Source organism: Centropristis striata, chromosome 3 (genome assembly GCF_030273125.1).
Source record: "Centropristis striata isolate RG_2023a ecotype Rhode Island chromosome 3, C.striata_1.0, whole genome shotgun sequence".
Lineage (NCBI taxonomy): Eukaryota > Metazoa > Chordata > Actinopteri > Perciformes > Serranidae > Centropristis > Centropristis striata.
Genome location: NC_081519.1, coordinates 15725720 through 15752644, shown reverse-complemented (window position 1 = coordinate 15752644; position 26925 = coordinate 15725720). Strand labels below are relative to the sequence as shown.

Below are 26925 nucleotides of genomic sequence, written 5' to 3'. Positions count from 1 at the left end.
AATGCATCTGCCCCCATTTAAAAAAAAAAAAAAGCCATTTAAACACAAAGCCAATTTGGAGTCAATTTGGCCTTGTGTGCTCCAAATAATTTGGCATGCAGTTAACACAGCAGTCATAATTCTGTTTTAATGGAAAACCCAACAGACTCTGGATTGCTCGTGGGTGTGAATGTGATCATGAGCGGTTGTCCGATAGTCTGGCAACCTGTCTAGGCTGTACACCGGATTCTCTCTGGTGCCTCTGTGACCCTAGTTGGGATATGGATAATGAATGACTGAAAAATCTCAACCAATGGCCATCATTACTGGTGTCCTTATCACAGCAGTAACATGCAAAACAGCTTTAAAAGTGGAATATTAAAAAAAAAAAAAAGATATATATGTTATGTGGGACCTTGAAAGTAAAATGTAAGAGAGAAGGTGGCACTAAGACAAAGGCAATATTTAGGGTTGCTTGGAAATGTAAAAGAGGTCAAAGAAACATCTGATGAAGTCAATCACTGAGCTAGTCCTTGGGAGAAAGATGTGAGAGCACTGCAGAGGAACAGAAAGGAGGAGGACGTGAGTCGGAGAGAAAAAGAAGATATAAAATGAAAACGGCTGATGTGTAAGTGCGTGGGCAGTAAAACCAAGAGCCAGACTATTCAGATGTGACCATTTCAAACTAAATTGTTCAGTGATTTCTCATGCCTGTAATTCAATAACAACCTCTATTCCTGTCTATGGTAGCATTTACTTTATATTTACAGATAGAGCTGATGTATGCTATAGGTCAAAGTATCCATAAAAATGTCACATTGAGTCTATAAAGTGATGATTCATCGGATCGTTAATACAGATATGTGACCTGTATTCATCACCTATTGGACGAAATGAATGTCAAGCTGTGACACGCAGAGATGAAACAGATCTGTGAAAGATGATTAATGAAGCATCAGAGTACATTGCAGCCAGTTGGACAAAACTTGGTGCGGTTAGGATGAAAAGTGTACTAATTTAAGATGCCTGCTGAGACATTAGAAGACATCAAAGAGAGGAAGTACAAGGCAGTAAACACAGGATACACATACAGGTTACGGTACATTTTCCCCTCCAACAAAATTTTTTTCTCCTTCTCCTCTCCTTCGGCCCAATAAAACCCTCCGTAACGAGGAAATGCACGTCATCAGGCTCATTATCTAGTCTTCACATTCCTGCAGATAAATCCTCCAGGCTGTTTGTGGCTAGTAATTCCCTAACTTTGCATTAGTCCTGTCTTCTTCTATCCGTCTTCACAGCTCGTCCAATTAATTTACAGTAGCTCACTAAAAAGTGTTTTAGTTTCTTTCTGGAGCCAGCACTTATAGTCCCTCAATGTGTCTTGGGGGCCATGGGATTGTTTACAAAGTAAATCTACCATGAAACAAGATTTTCGTCAATAAAGTCAAGAAGCTATTATTCATGTAACTGAAATTAATTTGCAGTATGTCAATACATATGATATTAAATTATATCATAACAGATTTGAGGGAATTGTAATGTACTGGACAAGCCAGCAAGTCCTCCAACCTATGCAGCCATATATAGGTCATATATAGGTCAAATACAACCCACAGGAGAGTTCTCTAAATTATCATTCTTACTGTAGCAGATCAACACATCATGCCTAAATATAATGTTAACTGTTTTAACATGCAGTTAACATTATGAAACAGTTTGTTTAATTTAAGGACACAAAACGACATGGTTACAGTTAGGAAAAGATAGTTTGGCATAACGTAACTACTATCGGACGTGAGGTAGTTGGGATTGCCACAGTAGTTACATGAATGACCTAAAATGTGACTACAACGTAACGTAGCAACGCACTAAGGCTAAAATACATATGAAACTTAAATACCGACATTTGCTTTTGCCTTTACTGTGGACACGACGGCAGTCTTCTGGGTGAAACCAGAAGACCCATCCACCATCCCTCCTGCTAACCTGAAGCGGACTTTGCTGTTCTTTATAGAGGATGCCACAAATATGGTTCGTAATAATCTGCCGTACAAACAAGATACAGTACATAACAGGCATGCTATATGGGAATTATTAATTAATAATAAATCTTTACTCAGGAAGTATTTGTCAAAAGTTATGGTGAGTAATCTCATTGCAGCAAGCAAAATAGTTTTGATTTTTCTGGCATGATTGCCAAACAAAGGAGAGCTGTGCATGTGGTCGCACAGTAAGAAACTGTTGTATTCTGTTAAGAACAGGTAAGGCTGAGTGTTTCTTTGTTTTACATTCAAAAGTTTATTCACCGCAGTTTGGTGTAAACAAAGTCCTCCTGAAAGCACAACTCCGAAAATGCCAATAATAATAAAAGTGGAGAAAAAAATAAGGACGAAACACGGATGAGCCGCTATTTATGTACCAGAGTGCCTCAAACCAATTTAAAAGGCAAACTGTCACACTAAGAGTGCCGCGAATTGCGTTTTGTAATCATATTTTTGCAGAATTTTAATTAGATCGTCCCACATTTGGTCAATAATCTTGAATATAAATTCACAGATATGGAGGGAAAATAAAATCCAGAAATAATGAGTCCTAACAACAGGTTACATCACCTTGGCAGCTTGTATCACCCACCCTGAGGAGCAGAAGCACGGTGGCAGACCTCATGTTCAGGGCGCATCCTTTGAACCCACAGACTGTCACAGCCAGGTTTCGGCAGAGATACTGTGGGTGCAAGCTACTTTACGATAACTTTCCTCACAAACAAACTCATAATGCCTTCCTGTCTGATAGAAAATTATTTCACCGGTGGCCAGACTCTCCTCTCAGCCTCCTGCCCTCAGCTCAGCCAGAGTGACACAGTTTGTATTCAAGGCACATGGAGGAATTTAACATTCATAGTCTGTGGTCAGCCCTCTGGGGCCTGGCTTGTGAAGGGATAAATAGGATGCTGCCAGTCTGCCCACCAGCATGATGGAAACCATTCAAAGTATACTCACAAAGTGGCAAATGCTTATAATTGGTGTAACAGCAGGCAAATGATTGTTCTGATGTGTTTTTCTCCCTGCAGGATATGCCAGATGAAGGGAAAGTCTTCTCCGCTGTGCTAGGGAGACATCGTACACTCATATTCTCTAACCCCCTGGTACTGACGTCTGATCCGACCTTGATGTTGTTGTACACACTCACTCAACATCCTTTGAAATACGTGTTGAAGCTGAAGACAGCTTTGCTCTCGGTCTTGGCCAGCAAACATCAAATTGTGTCAGTCCACCAGTTTGTCTCAGAGGCAAGCTAAGCCTCCTAGTGCCAGCGGTGAGGACTTCTTCACATTTCTGCATGTCAATGACATGGTTCACCTCTGGTCTCAGTTATCTTCTGACAATTAATGTAAATAAGCGCCTATCCACTCAGTGTGTTGGTGTTAATGGACCAGGGAAAGGCTAAGCTCTGTGACTCTCCCACTGGTTTGTGGACAATGCTGGTTTGTTTTGTAGGTGTCAAAGAGAGTGAATCCTCATGGGCTGATCCTATTCTACACAGAGCAATGCCACATCTCAGAGCCAATTACCTGGGGTAGTTAATCTATATGAGGTTGTCTGTCTGGATAGTCAGGTTGGCTTCAGGACACGGGAGTTGTCCCTATCTCCTATAGACACTGAATTAATCTAGACAACAGCTTCCTGTGTGCTCTTTTCCACTGTTTGGCAGATTCTACTTGTTGTTACCCTGTACATGCATTGAAATATACTAACCAATAATCCTGCAAGGAGGCAATGAATACATTTTGTTAAAAGCACGGCTACGTATTTTCGGGGTGTTCTTTAATGTTTTGTCACATCAATTACAAATAGGCAGCAGAGGCCTGGGGCACATTAATGGGATAAGAAGACGGCACCAAAGGCCCAGGACATTTACCTTGAACTAGCTTTAATTCTTATAGAGCAAGTGGGAAATCTGCACGCTCCCTCAGACATGTCTCACTATCAGTGGTACAAGCACCCCTGTAGCAAGGGGCCACAGCTACAACAACAAGATAATACTGTGCCATCTGACCTCACAGACAGGTTTGTACTCATATTGATTCCACCTACTTGTGCTCTAATTTAAAATGTGGAATTAAACTATTGTCAAAAACTATTTTTTTCATGCATTCCTACATTAGTCTTTCATGTTTCCCTAATGTGGTTTTGCTTTTTTTCTTGACAGCTAGGTCGGGGTGTGGGAGTGATAAGGAGGAAATGGACAATTGGGGCAGAAACAGATAAGAGAATGGCAGAGATATGTCATGTATTGTATTGCTTCTTTACAATTTTCTGTTAAATCTAATCAAAACAAAAACTATGCTGCTCGATCAATATACTGTATTTAACCAACTGTGTGTTTGTATTTGGGGATAAACTTCCTTTTATTTTATTAGAGTGTGTTAAAAAAATGATGATGCTTTTCCTTTAAAATGCAGCAAACTGTGCTAATGTCCTCAGTTGCTGTTCTGAGCTGTATACCAATATTTAGAGTAATGCCATCTAATAGCACCCTGTGGGTGGAAATAAGTTTAATTTATACTTGAAATTGAATTGCTGACCTTGAATAATTGAATTGAAAAAACTGTAAGTGCTTGAATTTTTTGTTTAGTGTAAGTAACCTCACTGAAAAGGTTTAATAAAATCACATTCCTCCCCCACAATAAATATCTCTAGCATGACAACTCCTAAATATCACTTGTTGTCCTCTTGCCCTCCTGTATATCATTTTCTATTATCACTCCTACGCAAACGTACACAACCTGAATAACTGATGTTGGGAAATTCACTACCACCTAAATTAAGTGATACAAACTAATTAGTTAACTCCATATGGAGCGGAGAGAAACTCTGGGACATTTATGAAATGAAACATCATAATCTCACACTGGTCATTTTCTATAAAATGTAACACGCTTATATAAATGAGTGGACAGTAATTATACGGACACTGGGATAATTTCAGACCCAGCCTTCAGGTCTGAATGGAGAGTGAAGGATACACACTAAAAACCTGACTTCCTCATTAGTAATGCACAGGCCAGCTGACAGAGTTGCTCAGTCCCAAGAAAGGATTCTCTCAGAGCCATTCATCATCTTCCCCTTCACCTCTTTTTAAGAGTCATTTTTAATAAACCCTCTTCCCTGTTTATTTTGGCTTGCTCTGTTTCTTTTCTGTTTTCATTTTTCCACACCTGATTTCATCCAACTGGCAATTTCATCCCACAGACCATAAAACTGCTGAACTCTTCTCTCACTGGACTCTTAACTTGCACTGCACCGGTACACTTTATCTTTATACTACTTCTCCTACAGCTTGTACCTGCTCACACCACATTTTACATCTACATTTATTTTATCCTGTCTGTATTACAGTTCCGTCACTAATAAACACCTGCCTATCTCAGTTTTATATTCATATTATAAAACGTTATTCCTTTATTTTAATTTCTGCACTGTTTTAGGTTTTATGTCTTTTATAGCATTCTTGAAGGGAACCCGCAAACAAGATTTTTATTTCTGATAACTGCTCCTTTGTAATTGTTTTGCTTATGACAAAATAAAGATTTGAAACTTAAAACTGAAACAAAAGGGTCAGTGTCCTCTCATACCACCAAGCCAAAATCTAAATTGCTCAAACATGATGCTTTCAGTGCTGTAGGAAGGAGATTATAAAGTGGAAAACTCTAAAGTTAGAGGATACAAAGCGAGACAGTAAGAGGGAAAAAACCTTGCTGTGAGGCCAAAGAAAGAGAGAGGGGGGCACAGAGAGAAAGAAACAGAACTGGTAAAATGAGAGGAGGCAGCGATGTGGAGCCGCCTGGAGCAACAGTCAGGTTTTAGAAGTTGAAAGAAGACCCTGCAGTTTCTAGGAAACACATTCCAGTTCAGATAGTAATAGGCTCTTCTGTCTTAAACTACTGTAGCCCATTTATTATACTACTTATATTACTAAACTTTTTTTAAATTGCCCTCTTGACAGTCATTCTCTCCTGGGTCCCACATGAAGCACTTCAAAAAGATTCATAATATGTAACAAACAAGGGCAAGGTTACTATTAGGAAATATTTAGCAATTTAATACCAGAAAGAAGAACATTAAAAGTTTCACTCACTTCCATGTTAGCCTCTCTATCACTGCCTTTCATTGCTCAGCAAAATTTGTCATAAAAGGTTTCTTTCATCAGGTCTTTTTGAAAAGCTGAACTCTTCTAAAATAGAAGAATAACAGGTTGTACTGGCTGGAAAACCACCTGAACATATTCAGCTTTCCTGCCATGTTTCACGTTTCACTTATAACAAGTTGCTAACACGGCAGAGCAGTCAAAAAACATCCAATGAGGTAATGCCGAGAGGAGACTTTGCATGCTCCAACTAACTATAGACTAGTCTTTGCATCTGAAGGAACCAAGTTTCTGTTCCATCTGCAGACTCTAACTGGACTAATGTTGAACACTATCAAGCCACAATTACATGAGACAGATCTGCTGACTGCAACCAGCACCACCAGACTGTTGAACCATAACCCCAGGGCCCCTTGTGCTTATGTGTAAATCAAACATGCCTTTTAATCAAAAATCAAAAACAGTTTTTTACTGCATATCAACAGGCATGTTACAGACTGACATGTTGAAAACAGTTGGCTCTACCTAAAACCGGATGCTCCACATGTTTAATAATAATACAAGTAGATTTTTAGCTGTGATGAGCAACATGATCCGATAGAGATTTTTTTTTAGTATAGTATGATGGGGAGGGCTCTGTGTTACAGTAGTGAATTTAGTCATGTCTTTAACAGCTTTTAATGCAACCTATGATGCATGATGCATTCTTTGTGATCACACCTGTGCACAAGTGTGCCACAAGTGCAAGAGAGGTGTCTCTTGCGTGAGTCTGTGCATGCCAGTTGACAGCCCTTGTATTGACTAAGTCCAGCAAAAGTCTGTTTTTTCCCTGCTAACCATAAAGGCACCCCCGGTATCTGTTATTGTTGGTCAGGTCTGAAGTTGAAAGCAATGCTGACAGCTGTTTTGTAGTAATATTATTATAATTTACCAAAAAGGAACAAAAGGTAAAGTGCATGTTAAGTCAGGAACTCTCGGATCATTAAATTAGAATCATCATTGTGAAAAGCTTGTAAATTAGTTGCCGACCTTTCCAAGGACAGCCATCAGAGCTCAGTATTTGCATATAATTAGGATATAAAATACATGGTGTTATATGATAGGACTACAGAAACATCAAATAGCTAGAATGGAGAAGAGGTGGACACAGATGTAGGTGTGACAGGCTGAACAACCACTTGACAACATGGTGATAGAAAACTACTGCAGGGATTACTGAGCTGCTGACGTCTTAAATGGGCCACGAAAGGCTGAAGTGACAAATAAGATGGTGTAAACTGGGTTTAACTGAAGACTTGGTCTGTGTGTGTGTGTGTGTGTGTGTGTAAAGCTTTATTTGTGTCTCCTGTCTAACTCACTTGAATGAATGGAAACAGGAGGCCCACAGCAAAGTTGGACAGCCAGTTAACGGTGCCAGCAATCACAAAGGCAGCAGGTCTGTAGGACTGTTCAAACAGCTCGCCGGTCAGGACGAAGGGGATTCCACCTGACAGAAAAGGAAAAGACGACACCATGAGTGACAACAAACCAAACAACAGAAAGAAACAGCTTATCCGAGCATCATTCTGTGGTTTCAAACTCATAAAGTGGACAAACACTGCTCAGGTGAATATTTGTTTAATTTGGAAAAAATGTGAGAAGTGATAATATTTTCTGCCCTCTCTTCTCACATTTTGTAATGGATAGTAGTGCATGACTGGACACCATGTACCATCCTCCTGTTTATTTCTCACAACACATAATCCCTTTTATCAGAAAACTTCAGCGGGAGCTCATATTACCGTTTCATGGCCACTTATATTGCCAAGATACAATCAGCAATTTATTTGACTGAACTGAAATCTCGCATCCAAGTTTGACTTATAAAATCCAAATAAATACTTTTCAAACTTTCTTTGACTGTTTGAATACATCTGTACTTCAGAGTACTTCAAGTTGAAATAACTTAATACACAAGAAAAAGATGTAAAAAATGTCTTTCAAGTGCCACAAGCCTTTAAAATAAAATTACATTTTGAAAAAGCAAAGGAACAATTCATTTTACAAATAAAGCCATGCATTTTGTTGCTATATTTCAATAAGGATATAGTCAGAGACTCCTCCAGTCTCCCCCAGAGTACAATGTGCAGCCAACATCTCCAAACCTCCGAGAGCAGATGTTGACATTTGGATGTGTTGGTGGGCGATGACGTCAAAGGAGGAGGCAGAAATCGAAAAACTTGGCCCACTGAGTTCACATGTAAAAGGTAGTAATTCATCCTGACAGATTATTGCAAACTCAGTGGAGAACATTGGGGAGCAATTCAACACACACACACACAGTCTAAAAAGCTGCTGCTGCAGAGTAAGTCTTCATTCATCTGTCTCATTAAAAATAAAAATAAAACACTGATAGATTTATTTCCCATTTTGCCTCCTCCTGCTAATTTTGTTTTTGTTAGTTTACTTTTGAAAATGAAGCTATTTTTTGTCAACACAAACCCACAAGTCTACTAGAATATTACTTTTTTTTCATAATAGTTAATTTGGATTTAGTCTGGTTTGTCAAACAGCTGAATTCAATAACAGAAATCAGTTATTGGATAGAAAACAACTATATAAGCTGCTGTGTCTTCAAAGTCTCCTTTATATCTCACACAATTCCCAGCTGAGTCTGAAAGAAAGAGTAATTAGTTGTAGGGGAAGTTTAAAAGGACTGCGGAGGAACATTTTGGGCCTTTTTAGGTATTTTTTGGATATTTGCAAGCCCTAGAGCTCCTTTGGGGAGAGGAGCTGGGTGTTTCTTACCTCTACCTACCTAGTAACGGTAGCGTTACGGCGTTAGCGGGGCTATTAGCTATTAGCCCCGCTATTGTAACGCCGGTGATCTCGCTACGAGCTGGGGGACAGCGGAGCCCCCAGAGGCCCGCAGCAGCTTGTTTATTGCCCATAAAATCAGTGGATGTGTGTGGCAGAATGACATGAGGGGGAATAAAGCGTGAAAATAAATAATCTTGCAGAAAGCGAGAACTGGAGAAGCAAAGCAGCAAGCAACACTCTCACAGACACACACACAACAAACATCCATTTCTGTTGCTCTACTGCGTCATCTGGTATAACTGATACGATTGGCTAAGAGCTACCTACAGACGCTTTTGATAGACATTCTAAGCGCCCAATAAACGGCTCCGGAGGATCGTAAACCACACCTCCTCTACGGAGAAATGAACGGTTGGTTCCCAGACTAGATCTCATTTGAGATTAGTCTGGTGTTAGCCAGGCTAGCAATTTCCCCCTTTTCCGTTAAAATAGAGAGGGCGACCTCTTAGCCCACTGCTCTTCGATTTAGCTATTGAGCCACTGGCCCAAACTGTAAGACAGACTGCTCTCATATCTGGTGTTCTCATCGGAGAACTTGGCTTTGTCTATTTAGGAGTACACATAACAACTACTTACGGCCAGCTATACAAGTCTAATTTTCCCCCTCTTCTGGATGCATTGAAGGCTGATTTAGAACGTTGGGCTGCCCTACCTCTTTCATCGCTAGGCAGAATTGCTCTTATTAAAATGAATGTCCTACCCAGACTCCTATATCCACTGCAGATGATCCCAGTATTGTTGTCTAACAGGGTTATTAAGGTTCTTGAAGGTTTTTATTTGGAGCAAAAGAAAGCCTCGTCTGAAGATGGTTAAACTCCAGATGACTGGTGATGAAGGTGGTTTGGATGTGCCAAATGTGAGACTCTACCAGTCAGCATCACATCTCCGGGTTATATCAGAATGGTTTAAAGGTGACCCTGCCTCTGTTTGGTTTGACGTTGAATCCTCTCAGTCCAAATGTCCTCTGTGGAATCTTCTGTTTGTAAAAAGACAAGTCTGTTAGAGACCACTGCACTAACCCCATCACTTTAATTGCAGTCAAAGCCTGGAGGTCCACTCGCACCATGGAGGGTCGCCGCTCGCTTACTTCCCCTCTTACTCCTATCATAGGTGGTCCAGATTTTATCCCAGGTTGTCAGGACAGAGGCTTTAGACTGTGGCATAGCCAAGGCTTAACAAAGCTCGGGGATTTATTTAATGGTCAGACCCTTTTGTCCTTTCCTCAGCTGCAGGAGCAATATGGCCTAAGTAAAGGTGAATTCTTCAGATACTTGCAAATCCGATATTTCATCATCAAGGACACCACACTGACCACTGATTCTTCCACCTCTCATATAGAGAAGGCCCTGTCCTTAAGCATCTCCAAGAAACGCATAACTTTATTCCACAAGGCCTTGGGCTCTAGTTTTACTTTGATCTCCCAAGGCACCAAAGAGGCCTGGGAGAGGGACCTGGGTACCTCTATTGATGATGCTGACTGGTGGGAAATATCGGTTTATGCCAGGGTAATATCTGTTTGTAACTGAACCAAATCCATCCGAAATAGGATCCTACATCGCACACACATAACTCCTGCTCTTAAAAACAAGATGGCTAGTACTGTATCTCCGCTCTGTTGTAAGTGTAAATGTGATATCGGTAACTATGTTCACTGTCTCTGGAGCTGTGTGAAACTGCAGGGATATTGGTCCGGTGTTGTGGATGAGCTGTCTCTTAGTTTTGGTGTTCCAATAGATTTTAACCCGGTGTGTCTTATACTTGGACTTCCGGACTGTCATATTGAGAGTGTCAAACACAGGAGGCTGTTCAATATGTTGACTTTTGCTGCCAGAAAAAACATTTTGCTCTTCTGGATCAAGGACACTGCCCCATCCAAAAAATCGTGGCACAATCTCATTATGGACTGCATCCCCAGTGAATACATGTATGTATGCTACACTCTTCTGTGGACACTTTCTATAAAGCATGTGGCCCTTATCTGGAACATATTGGACCTGTTCTCTCATCCTCCGTACTACGAGGGTTCCCCCTAAGGACCTAGATACTATCTACCTTCCAGACTGGTTTCTCTATAACCCTGTTTTGCATTGTTTTCTACTGGTGCCTCTCTGCTATTGGGGTTTGAGGTATTGTGACTGCTTTAATGTATTGGCCACTCTTTATTTATTTTTTATTATTTTATTTTCATTTTTTTTCCCCATACATCGACTCGTACCTTGCAATGTCTTACCTGAGCTGTGTTATTGTCTGTTCTGTATATAAAATCAAAATTAAAAATATTAATAAAAAAAAAAAGAAAACAGCACACGCACACACACAGTATTAAAATGAGAAAAAAAAGAGCTTTCTACAATCACAACATTATTATGCATCCCTTGTTAGAGGGTAATACCTCCGTCTGACTTTACTTGTGCAGTTTTTACACTTTTCCTAGACACACAAGACTTATCTGGAAAGGCTTTCCAAATTTCCCCCTCGATTACAAATGCAAGAGAAATGCCACTGTTGAGAATGTAATATACAGTGACATTTTCAACCATATTTCATTAGAGGATAACCCTTCTGGCAGAATTATATGAACCCCTGCTGCAGAGGTTATGCAAGAACAAGCTGCTCAAGTTAGCCGGCCACCTTCTGCACACCTTCTGTCAGTTGTGTGAGAAAAAGAGTGGTTCGGGGCTGCTGGTGACTTGTGCAGGGCGTGCATACAGTATTTTGTGCATCCAAACACAAGGTCTATGTTGTTGTGAAGTTTTTGTGTGAATATAAAAAGTTTGAATTGATCAGTAATATTTTTACAAAACTGCAAAAACAAGATAAAAGTGATTGAAAAGAGACACGAACAAAAGGAAACATTATTCTCAGCCCAGGCACACTTGATAATATTATAAATTGTGTCTTATCTGTATTATGTGGTATCTGGCCCCTTCTGAATAAGCCGCAGCCCTACACAATTTGGTATATGGCTGTAGATAGTGTTCACTGTAGGGCAAGGCATGCTGTCAAAAGGTGTACAGTATGTAAGCAATTTACGGGAGCTGGCTCGCCATGTAGACCCATATTTCACAGTTTTCCCCACAGTGCTCTTTGCTAAAGTGAGATATACCTACCAGTTTCACCTCATTGTAAATGTTATAAAAGTAAAAAATAAATTAGTTTTGTAGCATTATGTACTTTGCATGTAGCTGTAGGCTGCCGTCTATCATTTAAAATGTGCACAAAAACATCAACAGAGGCTACAGAATTGCACACTGCATACTTCTAAATCTGTGGTTGTTGCATTTTACCCACACAGCAGGTTATTTGTTGTCACATAATTGCTTGTGAGAAGGCAGTTAATGAGCTACAAGCCACAGGAGCACTTTCATTTAAAACAGAATAAAGGACAGCATTGCTCACATTAGCCCGTAGCACCCTCTTAGATTTAACGGCTGCCATAATAAACCACCTCATTATTTAACTCAAATGAAACGAGTCTCTGTGTCTGTCTGTCTCTATCTGGCCTTCGGGTTTCTTGACAGCCGCTCATCCAATCGACTTTACACTTGGTTGGTGCATTAATAGTTCTTGAGACCTACGGGACATATTTATCAGTAGTGCATTATGTATACACTATTAGTAGGGTAGGGAATCACCAGATAACCCACTGTATGAAATTATCACGACAATTACGTAATAGTGTTTGACTTTTGTCACCTGTGCTCACCATTATGCACGGGTGCATCACAATGAAAATGTGTTGGAAAGTTGTGTCTAAACAGGTGACAAGTGCTTATGGTTTTGCCAAAAGAGTGATTGATTCAATCAGTGGGTTCAGGCAACTGAGCATTTGGTTCAGACAATAGGGTTTAGTGTTTTAGCAATTGAGAAAAACTGTAATGTGACCAATAAACATTTCTCCATGAGCTACATGCCTTTTTCAAAAATTTTTGGTGTAGTGTGTAATGACAGCTCAGCAGTTTCTCTATTTTGACCAATTAGTTCAAGATCTGACAACATTGTTTAGTTTTGAGAACAGATAAAACTATTTTGAGGTGATGGTATGGTTTTGCTAAAAGAATCAGAGGTTTTGTGAATGTTGTGTGAGAAAAGAGTTTGGTGTTTACAATCCTGAGAAAAGGACAGGAGGATTCGAAAAATGTGTTTTAGCAATTGAGAAAAACTGTAACATAAAACATCCCACTTAGCACCATCTAGTGGACTGAAAAAGCCATTTGTTTTATATTAACAAAAGTTTATATTGTAATTTTATGATTAATTATTTTATTTAATGAGGTACTGGATTTGCTTTGGGTATCGGTACAATATTGCCAAACAAAATAGTATACTATACTGTCTCTCTTTTTCTTGCCTACCTTTTTAGACCCCTTATGGTGTGTTCACTCCAAAGAAAAAGTGAATTTTCGTCTTCAAGTTTGACTGCTGGATCAATTCTGTTTTTAATTTGCTTTACTTGGTGAGACGAGCTGGTATACACAATCCCCCCATCTCTGTCCATCACCAAATTTACCACTACTGCTGTTTTTTCTCTGTTGTCCCAGATGTGTCGGCAAAAAAAAACCTTCCATAATTTCATACCATCATCCAGAGGTGCACACAGCTCGGTGAATTTCAGCATCTCCTCCTGGACCTGTGTGCTGCTACAGCAGTATGAACCTTAAAAATTGTTTTGATTTAACTGCAATAAATGGATCAGAAGGATACCAGAGTAACTATAACATGATACCGATTTACAAAAAGTCATGCCTTGTCACGTCTCTCTGCAAGGCAGAAAATCTAACCACTAAGGGGAAACAATTGCGTCACTGCAGGTGTACGAAAGCCAGTGTCTAGTGTGATGTCGTTGGGATAAGTGCTTCTTGAGAAAGCCGTGATCAGCAATAGCAGAAGCCGATCAACCAGTCCTTTATGCATGTTTTCATATCATGTTTCAGACAAGCATTACACTAGTTTCAAGAAGATGCCTTGCTGTTTCCAGTGACCAGTTAATGACTAGTGACTGTGTGTGTGTGTGTGTGTGTGTGTGTGTGTGTGTGTGTGTGTGTGTGTGTATTCATGCACGGACAGAGTTGGCTAGTTTGCCCACAGCCATTATGTTCATATTCAGAAACATTACATTTTCGGAGACGTTTTTCCTTAGTGGAACAGCAAAGCGAAATGAAAATGGCTAATCTTTTATTTTCCCACCGTTTCTGTTTGGCTAAATCCAGAACTGTGCATTATAGTGCAGACAAGGCCTGGTTAATCTCCTCACAAAGAATGTTAGAGGTGATAGGAATGTCTTCTCTTCACTTTATCGCTACAGTGCATCAGCAGAACACATGCACCACATCAGATCAACTAGTCTTTGCACTTACACTTGATATTATGACATTTATCACTTTCCCAATGCATCTAAATGATGTCTTAACCTCATGGCTCATTTCTCACCCACTCAGTTTCTTTTAAGGTCAGTTTTCATGTGAACAAAACAACAAAACCGAAAAAAGATATATTTTCAATTTCAGCTGGCTTGAAGGGAACTGGAGCGAACAGACAGCTGCAAAAGATAGCAAGGAAAAAACCTGAACATTGGAGCTTCTGATATTAGCCAAAGGTATTTCAAGAATCATCTGCAAGGATTTCCTTAAATCCCTCAAAATATGAACACATACTGTTCTGCACAAAAGTTATGAACAGGTGATGTTTTTCTCCAATTTTGTCAATTAAATAAATATATGTTAAAGTTTAAATGGCAGCAGCAGTTGTTATTGACACAGTACTGCTTAAATGGAGGTTTTTTACATTATGTACATCAAATATAACACATGCATTGCGTGGGCACCATCTGTGAGAGGGGAGCAGCTACATCCTGTTAGGAATCCTTCTTAACAAAGGAAATGCAGCTTTAATCAATAATAATGTAATACGTTTCTAATGTCGAGAGCAGGGTGAGCAAACAGCAGGACACATGAGAAAGAGATTTCTCTGGATGCAGCTACAACCACACAGAGCAGAGGACAAATCTGCTTCACACATGATGCAGGAAGGGAGGGAGGGGGGCTGCCTGCCAACATGGGTATTTTGCGCGTGTGTGTGTGTGCGTGCGTGCATGCGTGCGTGTGTGCGTGCGCGGTTTGTGAGAGTGTTCGGTTTAGATCTGTTCCGAGATAATCCGCTCAGCACAAAATAGTGTTTTCCAGGGACTTGGGCGCCTAATAATATGTGAAGCCTGTGTGTGTGTGTGTGTGTGTGTGTGTGTGTGTGTGTGGGTGTGAGACAATAGAGAGAAGAGAAAAGGTCAAGTGGAAAATAAATTGATGGTTCGAGAAATGCTCAACAATCTACATTTGTCACTTTTATTCTAAGCACCAATAAATCAGGCCTTATTGTCTTCATAATATTTCACATTGTTCCTACATATCTATGATATTATAAGGGCATGTCCAGTCTTAAAACTGAGTTGAGTGCACTTGTTGCCACAGCATGTTTCATGTCAAACCAAATGTATCTTGCTAGGGTGAGCCCAGGGACTGTACTCCACTAATTGGGCCATGTATGCTATTTGGCCAGCATATGTTTGTGGAGAGCCTCAGAGGAGACAGCATGTGTTGAATCATGTTGGATGAAAGCATGCAGGTTTGCCTTCCAGCCAAACACCACAGCAGCACACAGAAGAACATTCAAGCAGAGAAAATGAATAATTAAACGAATAGCCTGCTTTATTACTAAAATCAAACCAATAAAAATCCAACACTATTATGTAGAAATTATAAGCCTAGATTTGCATAAATATGTGCCCGCTTATATTACAACTCAAAGTGTGAGGATTTTCACCAAAACCTCATGTTTAGAGGTGGCGCTGATAAATGTATTTATTTATGTATGTTTTTCCTGCTGGGGGGATATACATATGTATAATCCATGTATAATCCATTAACCTCATAACACTGACAGCTCACTAGCTGGCCTGGGCAACATCACTGTCTCTAAGAGTTTATAAGGGGCTCAGTTTACTGGTTACATATGAAACCAGAAGACTTTAGGAATCCTTTGGTCACATGTTGTGATATCTTTAGGCAAAATTTTGGTGAAGAAAAAACTGGCATGGCCACTGACCTCAATAAATCTTAATTAATTGGTTCTTTCAATTAGCCCAAGTTTAGACATGTGTGATGCTGTTAGTCTCCATTGCAGCGTTTCATTGTTGTAAGATTTTTTTAAACTTGACCTCACTGTATAAAATTACCTTTTGTGACCTTTAGGATATTCACAGCATTATGAAACTTCACCACCACAAACAAGAGACCTAGAGCATTCACAGGATGTATGGCTTTCCTAGATATATTTAAAATAAGGTGGTTTTCTCAGCATTTCTCAGCATTTTCCAGTGCTCGCCATGAATTCATTTTTTACTTTTGATTTATGACTAGAATAACTTGACACACAGTGCAAAGCTACATCTGAAATTAATTCACGAAACTCATATTATGTACACTTCCATTGGGCATCTACTGTCGTGTCCTGAACAACTGAAACTGAAACTATAAAAAAAGGTAATTACAACTCAAACATATAAATGGTGCTTTGCTGTAACAAAGTTTGACATCCACATCACAAAAGTAGTGAAAAAGTAAAACTTTTCCCTCAAAATCAATATTTGTAGCCTGTTTGAATACTCAGAGCTAACTCTGGAAATGGATTAATTACAGTCTTTAAATCAGTAATAAAAATAACTAATCAACAGGACCATTCCTTTTCTGGGGTTTGAGAACCAGCATTAGATGATTATTTGTGGCAACAGATTTAAAAGCCCAAAAAGAGAAAATCTGAATAACATGTGCATCCCCAAATCACATAATAACCCAAATTTGATCTGACAGAAATGAAAAAAGGATTCTATTTGGTTTGGATTTGTGACAAGAGTTTATACGCTGCCTTCTGTCTCAGCTTGACCTCCTGAGACATCACATTTACTGAGGGGGTCAGCAACAGTCGACCAGTGCCAGAACCTTGATCTGTTGTGCCTCAGGCAGAGAGCCACAGATGATAAGACAGTGGTGAGAAGGCAGCACCAGAGGCCACCCCTTTTTTCACTCTCATTGGTACTGACAGGGGTTTTAACTAGCTCATCTGTGTAGTTTATCAGTGTACCAACAATCCTATTTCATGGCTGAAAGGTTAGGATTATAAACCATTATTCTGATACCCTAAACAGAAATATTAATGATTACATTTTTATTTTCTGGCACATTTCTCTCACAGCAATGAATAGTTGATGGTGTTTACCCTAATCTAAAAGGATTTTCTAGTAGCACTACCTATGCCCTTGTAGTGACTCATTTGATTTGCTCCACTGCTCACAGATGGATGCTTGCGATATTACCCAATAACAGTAGACACGCTATAAATAAATACTAATTACATAATAGGATAATACTGTCACTAGCAAAATTCTGCCCTCCCACACAAACACATGGAACATCCATGTCACACACACACTTTGACATTCATACAAAAAAACATGTGCAGTGTGTATGCGTGCAAACACACAACAAGCATACAAGGTTTGGCATGAAGTACATTTGCAGCACCATTGTATTTATTTGATTTTAGACTTCACATATTCTAAAATCATTATTTTTCTTAACAAACAGCATTTAAATAATTAGGACGTATTACAACAGGATCAGTGGTGCAAAGTAAAGTTAACTAAGTCATTTTATTTTACTCAATCACTATCTTTTTTGATAATCCTTCCTATACATGCAGAGTTCCTTTATTTTCACTCCAGAAAGTTGTCTTGAACGCTTTTTCACTGCTCATCCACTACCATGGTCTCTCCCCCCTTCCTGCCTCCTCTAGCTCTGGCTGTCTGACATAAAAACATCACTTTCGGTGCACCAGCACAGGAAAGTAACCACCGACACCAAACACCTGTGACAGGCCTAGGCTGTCTGAATGGCAGGGGCCAAAAAAAGGGCACTAGTTGCAGTAGGGCCCACAGAAAGTTTGTAGGCCAGCCTGTATGGCACTGCATCATGTCTTCTTAATTATAAGACTGGAAGGGCAACCAAGAGGGCACTTCATCATGCATTCTGTTCTGGAGGGGCACCCATGATGACTTGAGCATGTTTACTCCACTGGAAGGGCATCCTAGAGGGCAGTTCAACATGTTTTATTTACCATAGGGGCATCCAAGAAGGCATATTTGTGGTAGGCACCAAGGGGTTGGCTCACCCAGCCACTATTTTTGCGCACCAGTGAAGAGAATGCAAGGGGCTTGAATCTAACGGACATTCATGTTTATGTTAAAAGTCCTGCCTTCCGGCTTTAAAACTCCCAGAGAGAATAGCCACTTCTTATTTTGATGTGATAAAGTGTGATAAGCAGAACAACAGTTACACACTAGCGATGATAAGAGAGGGGAACTTACAATTTGAGAAACTGTGCTGACAGCCAGGTTCGATAGCAGCCGTCTCAGTGCTGCACTCACTGCACTTCATTTCAGAAGATGAATAATGTCATTACAGTGGATCAGCTTCTGTGGACCAGCACTCCGTATAAACAGAGTTATAAGTCATCCCCAGGCAAATATATGTGGATATAAAGCAAAGCTGCAGGAATCACAAGCTATGTATAAACCCATTAAGTGTTTGCTTTAGAGGTTTATGAGCTGTATAAACTGTCTGACAAACGACAGATTAGAAAACACTCATTGAGCTGGATCACATTCAGATGTGCTAACACATGTTTTGGGAGGGATGAGTAGGCTTCTACTGCCATGTTGAAATAATAATAATATTAATAATTCAACATTGCTTGGGAAAGGGACTTCTGGAATACCTTGCTTAGTCTGCTGCCCCTGCGACCCAGCCCTGGATAAGTGAAAGAAAATATATGAATGGATGGATGGATGGATGGCACTGCCATATGCCTTATGATACTATTTCAGTCTTGTTTCTCTTTTTTGTTGGTTTTGTTGGTTGTTTTTTTTGTCAGCCAGAACTCTTGTTCTATTCATCTTCATTGGCTCAGTTGTATAGAATGGTTTAGTTAATTTAGGTTCATTTGTATCTATATATTTATATCTATACATACTAAACAGTATACCAGTTCATCTAATATAATATAATAGTTTGATATATTACATACATGTTGCTCTTAAAGTCTCTTTCCATAAAATGATTGTGACAATGCGATTTATTCTTGACAGATAAAGTGTATATCTTCTCAAAACTTTATTAATCAATTTATTCCAATTTATTATTTAAACATATCACAATGCAAATTAAACCACAATTAACAGAGGACTGTGACTGAAAACAAAATGATTCCAACTTCATGGGCGACCGTGTAGTATAATTCTTTCTTCACCAAATGTTAACACTGAGCGGAAGACCTCATGGTGGTAGCCATATCTTCATCAACATGCCTATGAACAACAGAGTATACCTGACCTATTGTGGCAGAGACAAAAACTCACCAAGGGTTAACAACAGCACTCAGACCACCTTGTTTTCTCTGAGACCTGTGACAGAAAACTGACGAGAGTCCAGCTCACATTCTGCCCAGACCAGCAAAACACTGGCTGTTGAAACACTGCAGCAGTGCTCTTTCAGCCTAGAGACTGCAAATGGAAACGAGAGGAGATTGGTGTTGTATTGCCCAGAGAGCAGACTCACACACACATTCTTAGCCCTGATTAGAAACAATATTACACGGCAGCCCATGGAGACAGAAAATATCATGCTGGGTGTTTGACTTGTTGATGGTCATTTGGGCTGTGGGATAAAAAGAGAAGCCTTCAAGATCCTGTCAGCACAACGAGCGTGATAGTGGGGTTAACAGCAGATGGAAGGCCAGGATTAAAATCCACTGACAATGAGAGCAAAGCTTTCTGGGGATCATGAGACAGTAAGGCAGAAGGATAGTGTCTGAAGGACTGTTATTGAGTACATTTGGAGCTCGCAGTCACAAAGGAATAATGGTCCCACTTCAGAGGCGTCCTCCAGTATAAATGAGTGTGGAGGGTCAGGGATACTCAGTACAGGGGCAATGACAAACCTGCACTTTAATTCTTAAATTGCCCATTCAGCTTTTGTGCTGAGTTTAAAATTAGCATTCCTCTATAGTAAAAGCACTAGTGCAGCTGAAATTAATCTGAGGCAGTCGTTTGCAAAAACCAAAGTGTTTCTGCTTAATGGTCCAGAGTTTTTGAGCAATTAAAGCACATTGTAAACATGTTCCTGAGAGCACGAAAAAATAATTAATTACAATGACAAAAACAAATCTCGGATGGGGTAATATTCATCAAAGCCTAGAAAGCAGATGACGTCTAATGCCATCGGCACGTACACATGTTCACAGGTGTGGCCAGGAGATACTTATGCAAAGTCATACTGTTGTGATTTGATAGCAGGGCTGCGTTCAGCTCGCAGTAAATTTAAACTTGTAACTGATTAAATGTGGTTTGGAGTTAATTAGACTCCTATGTTCATGTTCATAATTTATATGATGCTACTGTTTACTGATAGAGTTGTGTTAAGTTACTGCAAATTGAACATTTCCTGCTGCTTCATGCACAATTAACTAGCAGGAAGCTTAAATAAGATATGCAATGTGTTTATCAGAGAGTTAATGGAACTTGGTTTGCAGTGCTATTCTTCATGCACTGTAAAGTAGAAAGATATGGACATGTCTAACCACTGATTGAAGTGGGCCAATATGCAATAGGCATTCGTACATTTTACTCTTTGGCGTACGATGACTTTATCGTACAATCTTCTCACAATCTTCACTGCTTTTATCCTGTCCTCTCTATATCAGGCTCCTTGGGTGATTTACAATAGCACTAAATACTGCAGTGTTTCACCTTTATACACTTCGCAGTGGCGTACCACCCTGCTGTAGAATTTTATGAAATTTTATGAAATGTCATGACGTTGCAGTTACACGACTCTACGGAGCTGTTTGCTCCTCTGAACTCAAACAAATGTTCCTCTGCTCTCTTTTCACCTCGATGATGAGCAACTGGAACATTGACAGGACATCAATCGCGCGCAGAGTCATGAAAACCAAATAAACAACAGTGCAAGTAGAGTATTTTCTCAGGCACAGTTGGTGGATGCCAACCACTGTAAAGTGAAGTGAGCATGCACGTTATTGTGTATTTGCTGTGCTGTGTCCTTACTCCACAGTACAGTTAGCCACCAGCTAACAACACAGGTTTGCTTCAAGGGTATAACGTATTTTATTTATAATCAATTGATTGACTCATCTAACAACACAGTTGTGTCTTCTGATATTCATAGATAACCATTTATGTGCCTCATCAAGACATTAATGTTGTTTTACCCTGCAGTGCTGTGGAAAATCATTTGCAACATGTTCTTGTCTTCAAACATTGCTGTTCAGCTTTAAAAAAAAAAAAAAAAAAGATAAACTGTTTTAGTGCCTTGTTGGTGGTTTCAAGCCTTTTTAAGGTTGTAGCCATTCAAAATGTGTAGTCTGGTGAATAAAGTGGTGCCAATTAGATGTTCAATAGGTAAAACTGGTTCAGGGGACTTCAGTTCTCAAGTGGTATATTGTGTAAAAGCTGACAGTAAACACAAGAGCAGAGACCCCAGTCTTTCTTTCCAACAAAAGAAAAATCTGCTCCAACTGGGAAATGGAGCAAGGGATGAATCCTTAAGTGAGGACACCTCAAGTATACTCTTGTAGCGAATGGCTCAGGACCCCAAGGAGAATGAATCCTTCCCTGTGGAGCACAGGCTCTTGGCAGAAGATCAATGTCACATCCATAAAAAGTGTGTGAAGAAAACTTGTTTCCTGCTTTTTAGTAAACACGTCTCAGGGGTCTGTGTACACGAGGAGAATATTACATGAGTCAGTCTCATTACAGACATCAACCATGGGCATCACAATATTTCTGGGGACGGGGAATGATAACAATCAGGACTCTGCTCCTCAGGAGGATATAATATTTTTGATTATTATTTATGGGTTTTTAATGCTTTCATGCTAATAGGTGCTTGATGTTTTCACGAATAAAAATTATGATAATTCAAACCACTTACAGTATGGCAAGATAGAGCAGCCGTAGTTTTGAGTGCTATAAAGATATTATACATATCATATGAAGTGGGAAACACAAAGATGATTAGAGGCTGAATACACACCCACGTGCAAATACATTCAGGTGTTCATAGATAATTTCTCTCTCACAATGTTTAATCCATCAGCCTTTACCTCTTTCGTTCTTCTAATTAAGTCTTGATCTAATACTGGCTGCCACACATCATCAAGTTTCACCTTGGCCTGTGTTCAGTCTCCTCTCATCACTTCTACCCTAGTACATTTTTCTTGTGGCTCCTAAAGACCAGCAGATACCTAATTTGTCACAAACATAGACAGGTTACTTAACAGGCCTACTGGATGCAGGCCAGGGGGGGCCCTTCAAGAAACACAAACAACTAAGAAAAGACACAAAACAATCAAAAAGACACCAAATGGCACAAAAGAGACACAAAGTGACTGCAAAGGGACAAAAGAAGACAGCAGAGAGACATATAATACAACAAAAAAGGTACAAATGACAACAATAAAACTCAAAATATTAATTATGAGACACAAATGACTACAAAGAGACACAAAATGACAAAACAGACACAATACAATCGCTCATTCATAAATAAAAATGCTCTTAATTAGAAAGAAAGACATAAAACTACTACAAAGAGACACAAAATTACAAAAAAAAGAACACACAACAACCACAAAAGACAAACTGACTACAATGTAAGATGATGTCTGTGAAGGAGACATGGTGGGGACTTAGGGATTTCTGTCTTCATTCGTCTCATAGTCTCATGTTCACATCTCTACACTGGTACCTCTCATTATCTTCTAACTCTCACAACTGCAAGTGTGGCTGCCCAACACGTTCCCAGGTGAAAGGTGATTCATCTTGTTCAGTGGTCTTCTGTCTTATCCTCTATGGTCTTTCTGTCAACCCCTCTCTCTTTCTTTTTCCACCTATATGGACTTCTCCCTTCCCAGGAGGATTGAGTGGATACCATCCAACTATTTGATGAGACCATAGTGTCGGCTTCACCGTGCTGTGTGCACAATGGCTACAAACTCGTATCTCTTGAAGAAAACTTCACTTGAATAAAAGGATGAACTTGAAGTTGTTGCACAATTGATGGGTTTATCCTAACTTTATATTATAATGCCCAAGCAGTACCATTATTATTACATTAGTAGAAAATGGAAACCCTTGATGCACTTCATTAAATTTAATGATTTGCTACTACATGTGCTGGTTGTGCACTAAAGAGTATACATATGATATTTATTTAATTGTTAATTGTCATCCAAAGGGACTTACAATAAATGGATTCAACTTCAGGGGAACAACCCAAAAATCAAGCAAGATCATGAACTTTATTTTATTTTTTAAGAGGCCATGGTGAAGTCTGAACCAATATATGTCAACAACCTTCCAGCCTGAAAAGTAAAATCAATGCGATAGTGCCTTAAACCTGCATTCTCTCTAATGGTCAGCAGGGGGTGACTGCACTGGTTACAAATAGAGGACAGACTGTACAAAAGTCAATGAGAAAATTATCCTACTCCCACTTGTCTTGATCCTTAAGTCTGAGTGAGAGGCAGCAGTAAATAATTTGCAAGAATGACTAAGCTTTTTCTTGCAACAATATAAAACATCCTTTAACTTTCAGAACTAATTAAGAGCATTTTTATTTATGCATGAGCATTTTATTTAAATGAGGGGACACATATTTTTATTTAAAAAAATGCGTTCAAGAAAAAAAACGGGGGAAAAAAACGATGGGAACATTTGTGTTTCGTGACCAAGCCATTTTCTAATGTTGTCACACAATTTACATGAGGACAATGAAGGGGTCAGTGTGATTTGACAGGGAGCAACAATTATCTCACTGAACAATGTGTACCTATAATGACTGCCTCAGTTGCTTTTCCAGATTTAACTCTAGACAATGTCTCATCCAAGTGAACAAAAGAATATAATTTGCATTTTATCTCACAAACAATGTTTTAATGTATGTACTGAATACAGCAAATGTTTTGTTGAAATTCTGATTATCAATTGTCAAGATGGTGAAGGAAAAACATCTGAGATTCCTCATCATGATCTCAAAAGAAACAAGCAGTACTGAACGGGCCCTCGCAGTCCACGCGTGTCGGGGCATGCTGCCGTCGGGGTGTCTGCGTTACAGGGGCCAGTCTATACCACCCCTATGAATTTCATTGCCTTAAGTCTTATAGTGTGGCCACGGTACCAAATATGAAATTAGACTGCCACCACAGTGCCACTTAGGGGCCGATCAATAAAACCTTAAAGGGTTATCCTCAGGAGGGCATTGACAATAATTGTAAATTGAAAGTAACTATGTACATTTACTCAAGTACTGGACTTGAAGTACAATTTTGAGGTACTTTTATGTACATTTCATGTAACTTTATACTTCTACTCCACTACATTTTGAGGCATATATTGTACTTTTTATTCCTCTACATTTAGCTGACAGCTTAAGTTACTTTTCAGGTCAAGATTTAAAATGAAAAACATGATACATTTAAAATTATTACCCATTTTTATAAATTAAACCACTTAAAAGTTTATTAGGTAGTTTAAATGAGCGGAGTGGAGTCATTTCACAGTGTGGTATTAGTACTTTTACTGAAGTAAAGGATCTGAATACTTCTTCCACCACTGTCCTTTTTACTTCTTTACTTCTTTTTTTTTATTATTATAATTTTTTAAATTATTATAATATTTTTTTAATTTTCTTTTTTTTAATTTCTTAAATTAAAAAATAAAAATAAAAATAAAAATAAAAATAAAAATAAAAATAAAAATAAAAATAAAAAATAAAAAATAAACCACTCCGCTCATTTAAACTACCTAATAAACTTTTAAGTGGTTTAATTTATAAAAATGGGTAATCATTTTAAATGTATCATGTTTTTCATGCCCTTTACAGTTCCAACTGTGCAAGCTGTGCATAAAATTACTCAATAAGTGATCTGAGGAAACAAACACAGATAAACATAATTTATTCTGAAGAGCATGTATGCCTTCACATTTTTCATGCATCAGTTCATTGTTCTTTTTCTGTTTTCTCTTAGTTGTGTGTCTCTTCAGCACCCTAGCACCCAGAGGGCTTATTGCCAGACAGAAATTAGTCCCAATCGCGAAGTAGCAGATCGGACATATTACCTTGTATCTTGAAAGGGGTGTATTCGGTTTCAAGTAAAAAGTTTCTGAATATTGAATATAAAAAGGTGGCAGAACAAACTTCATTTTTACTTTAATTCATATAAACCCAAGAAAGTAATATCCTGTCTATTTTTATTCCTTTCAAGCAATTCTCTGAATCGAGTGGAAAGGAGGCAGGGGTCAGACACTGTGGGTGTTTTATAGCAAAAGCAAAAAACCGACATAAAAAGTAATTTCAACTTTATATCCAAATCGTGAAGTTTTCTGTTTGCGGATCTTGTGCTTTCATCGTGTCATGGTTCGTTTACAATTGTGTCCTTGATGGCCAAAATGAGGACAGGCTCACAGTATCTTATTATTCTAATCAGGGACAGACGAAAAACAGCCCTAATTGATAAGGAAATGAGAACTGCTTCACAGAATAACTCAAACAATGCTTGGCCACATTAAATGTTCATTGACTAATGTTTTACTGACATTGCTGACCCCACTGCCTGTCCTGTTACAGCACTTAAAAGAGTCATTTTTTTTCTTTTCTTTTTTTTTTTTTTAGGAATAAATGCTGTCTTCTGCTTGAACAGTTAACTGTGACAACACTTTCTTTTCTAGCTCAATTTCAGCTTCTATTGAACCCCTAACCCCTGCTGTCTTGCTGAAGATCAGAAACTTTAAGAAGACGTAAAGGAAGTGAGACGAGGATAAAAATAAGAAGAAGGTGCAAGTTTGTAGTATACACAAAGTGAGAGAGGTTATGAGCTTTTGTAATGCTGGAAAATCTATTACAGCAAATTGCACACGACAAACCTACAACACACGGTGCTCAGTGTAAGGGGTCGCAGTATGGGTGTGAAGTTTATTTTCATCCTCAGCAACAGTCTGATCTGTTTTACAGAAGCATGTGTCACAGTGCCTTTACACTGTGCGATAACGATGATCATGGGAGTTTAGTGCATGTCTCAGGGTCTGGCATGGTTACAATAAAATCTTGGTTTCAATCTGTATCAGATTCTACCAATTCAAATCGAGGCTGTCAGATTGTGTGATGACTGTGTGGTGAATTGTAGCTCCATTATGTAAACAGAAATGAGCAGAGGCACGTCATCAGCTTGCATCATTCATCTGACTTATGTTTCATTTTGCCGCCATGATTTACGTTAGTGTGTGTGTGTGTGTGTGTGTGTTTGTTTGTTTTCCAGAATTGCATTCAAAAATGACACTTTACAGATGGTGTGCCAGCCAGTGTGTATTCTGCAAAAATGTATGTTAGATTCTGATTGGTTGGTTTGTAGATGTGAGTTATAGCAGCAGTCCCATTGTAAGAATATGGTCCTTAATCACAGATACTGTCAGAATGTAAGGCTGCTTTTGATTGAACAGCCGACTCCTTCCAGTGTCTATCAGTCCAACCGAACACTGACAAGGACATTTTTTGAGACCAAAATATCACAATAAACTTGAAACACAGTGTGAGAGGGTAGTCTAAAGACACAGTGTGCTGTGGTAGTGACCTGTCAATAATAAAGTAACCACCAATCATAATTAAAACTAGAAAATTTCCTCTGGGGGAAATTTTGAAAGGGCCACGGGGGCTACTGCCGGTGTGTGTACACTATGATGAGATTCTTCAGAGATTTCAAACAATTAATACTAGTAATGTTATGATACTATTCCTCTTCAAGTATTTATTTATACAG

At 39.1% G+C, this 26925-nt stretch overlaps 1 protein-coding gene across 3 annotated transcripts in view; it reads right to left on the bottom strand.

Annotated features, from left to right (window-relative positions):
• The window catches only part of slc2a9l2 (solute carrier family 2 member 9, like 2), a 122898-nt gene that overhangs the window by 12796 nt on the left and 83177 nt on the right, over positions 1-26925 (bottom strand). For all 3 annotated transcript variants that reach the window (XM_059328582.1, XM_059328583.1, XM_059328581.1), the window contains exon 12: positions 7485-7612. In XM_059328582.1, coding sequence (XP_059184565.1) covers positions 7485-7612 — 128 coding nt within the window. The remainder of the gene's footprint in view (positions 1-7484; positions 7613-26925) is intronic.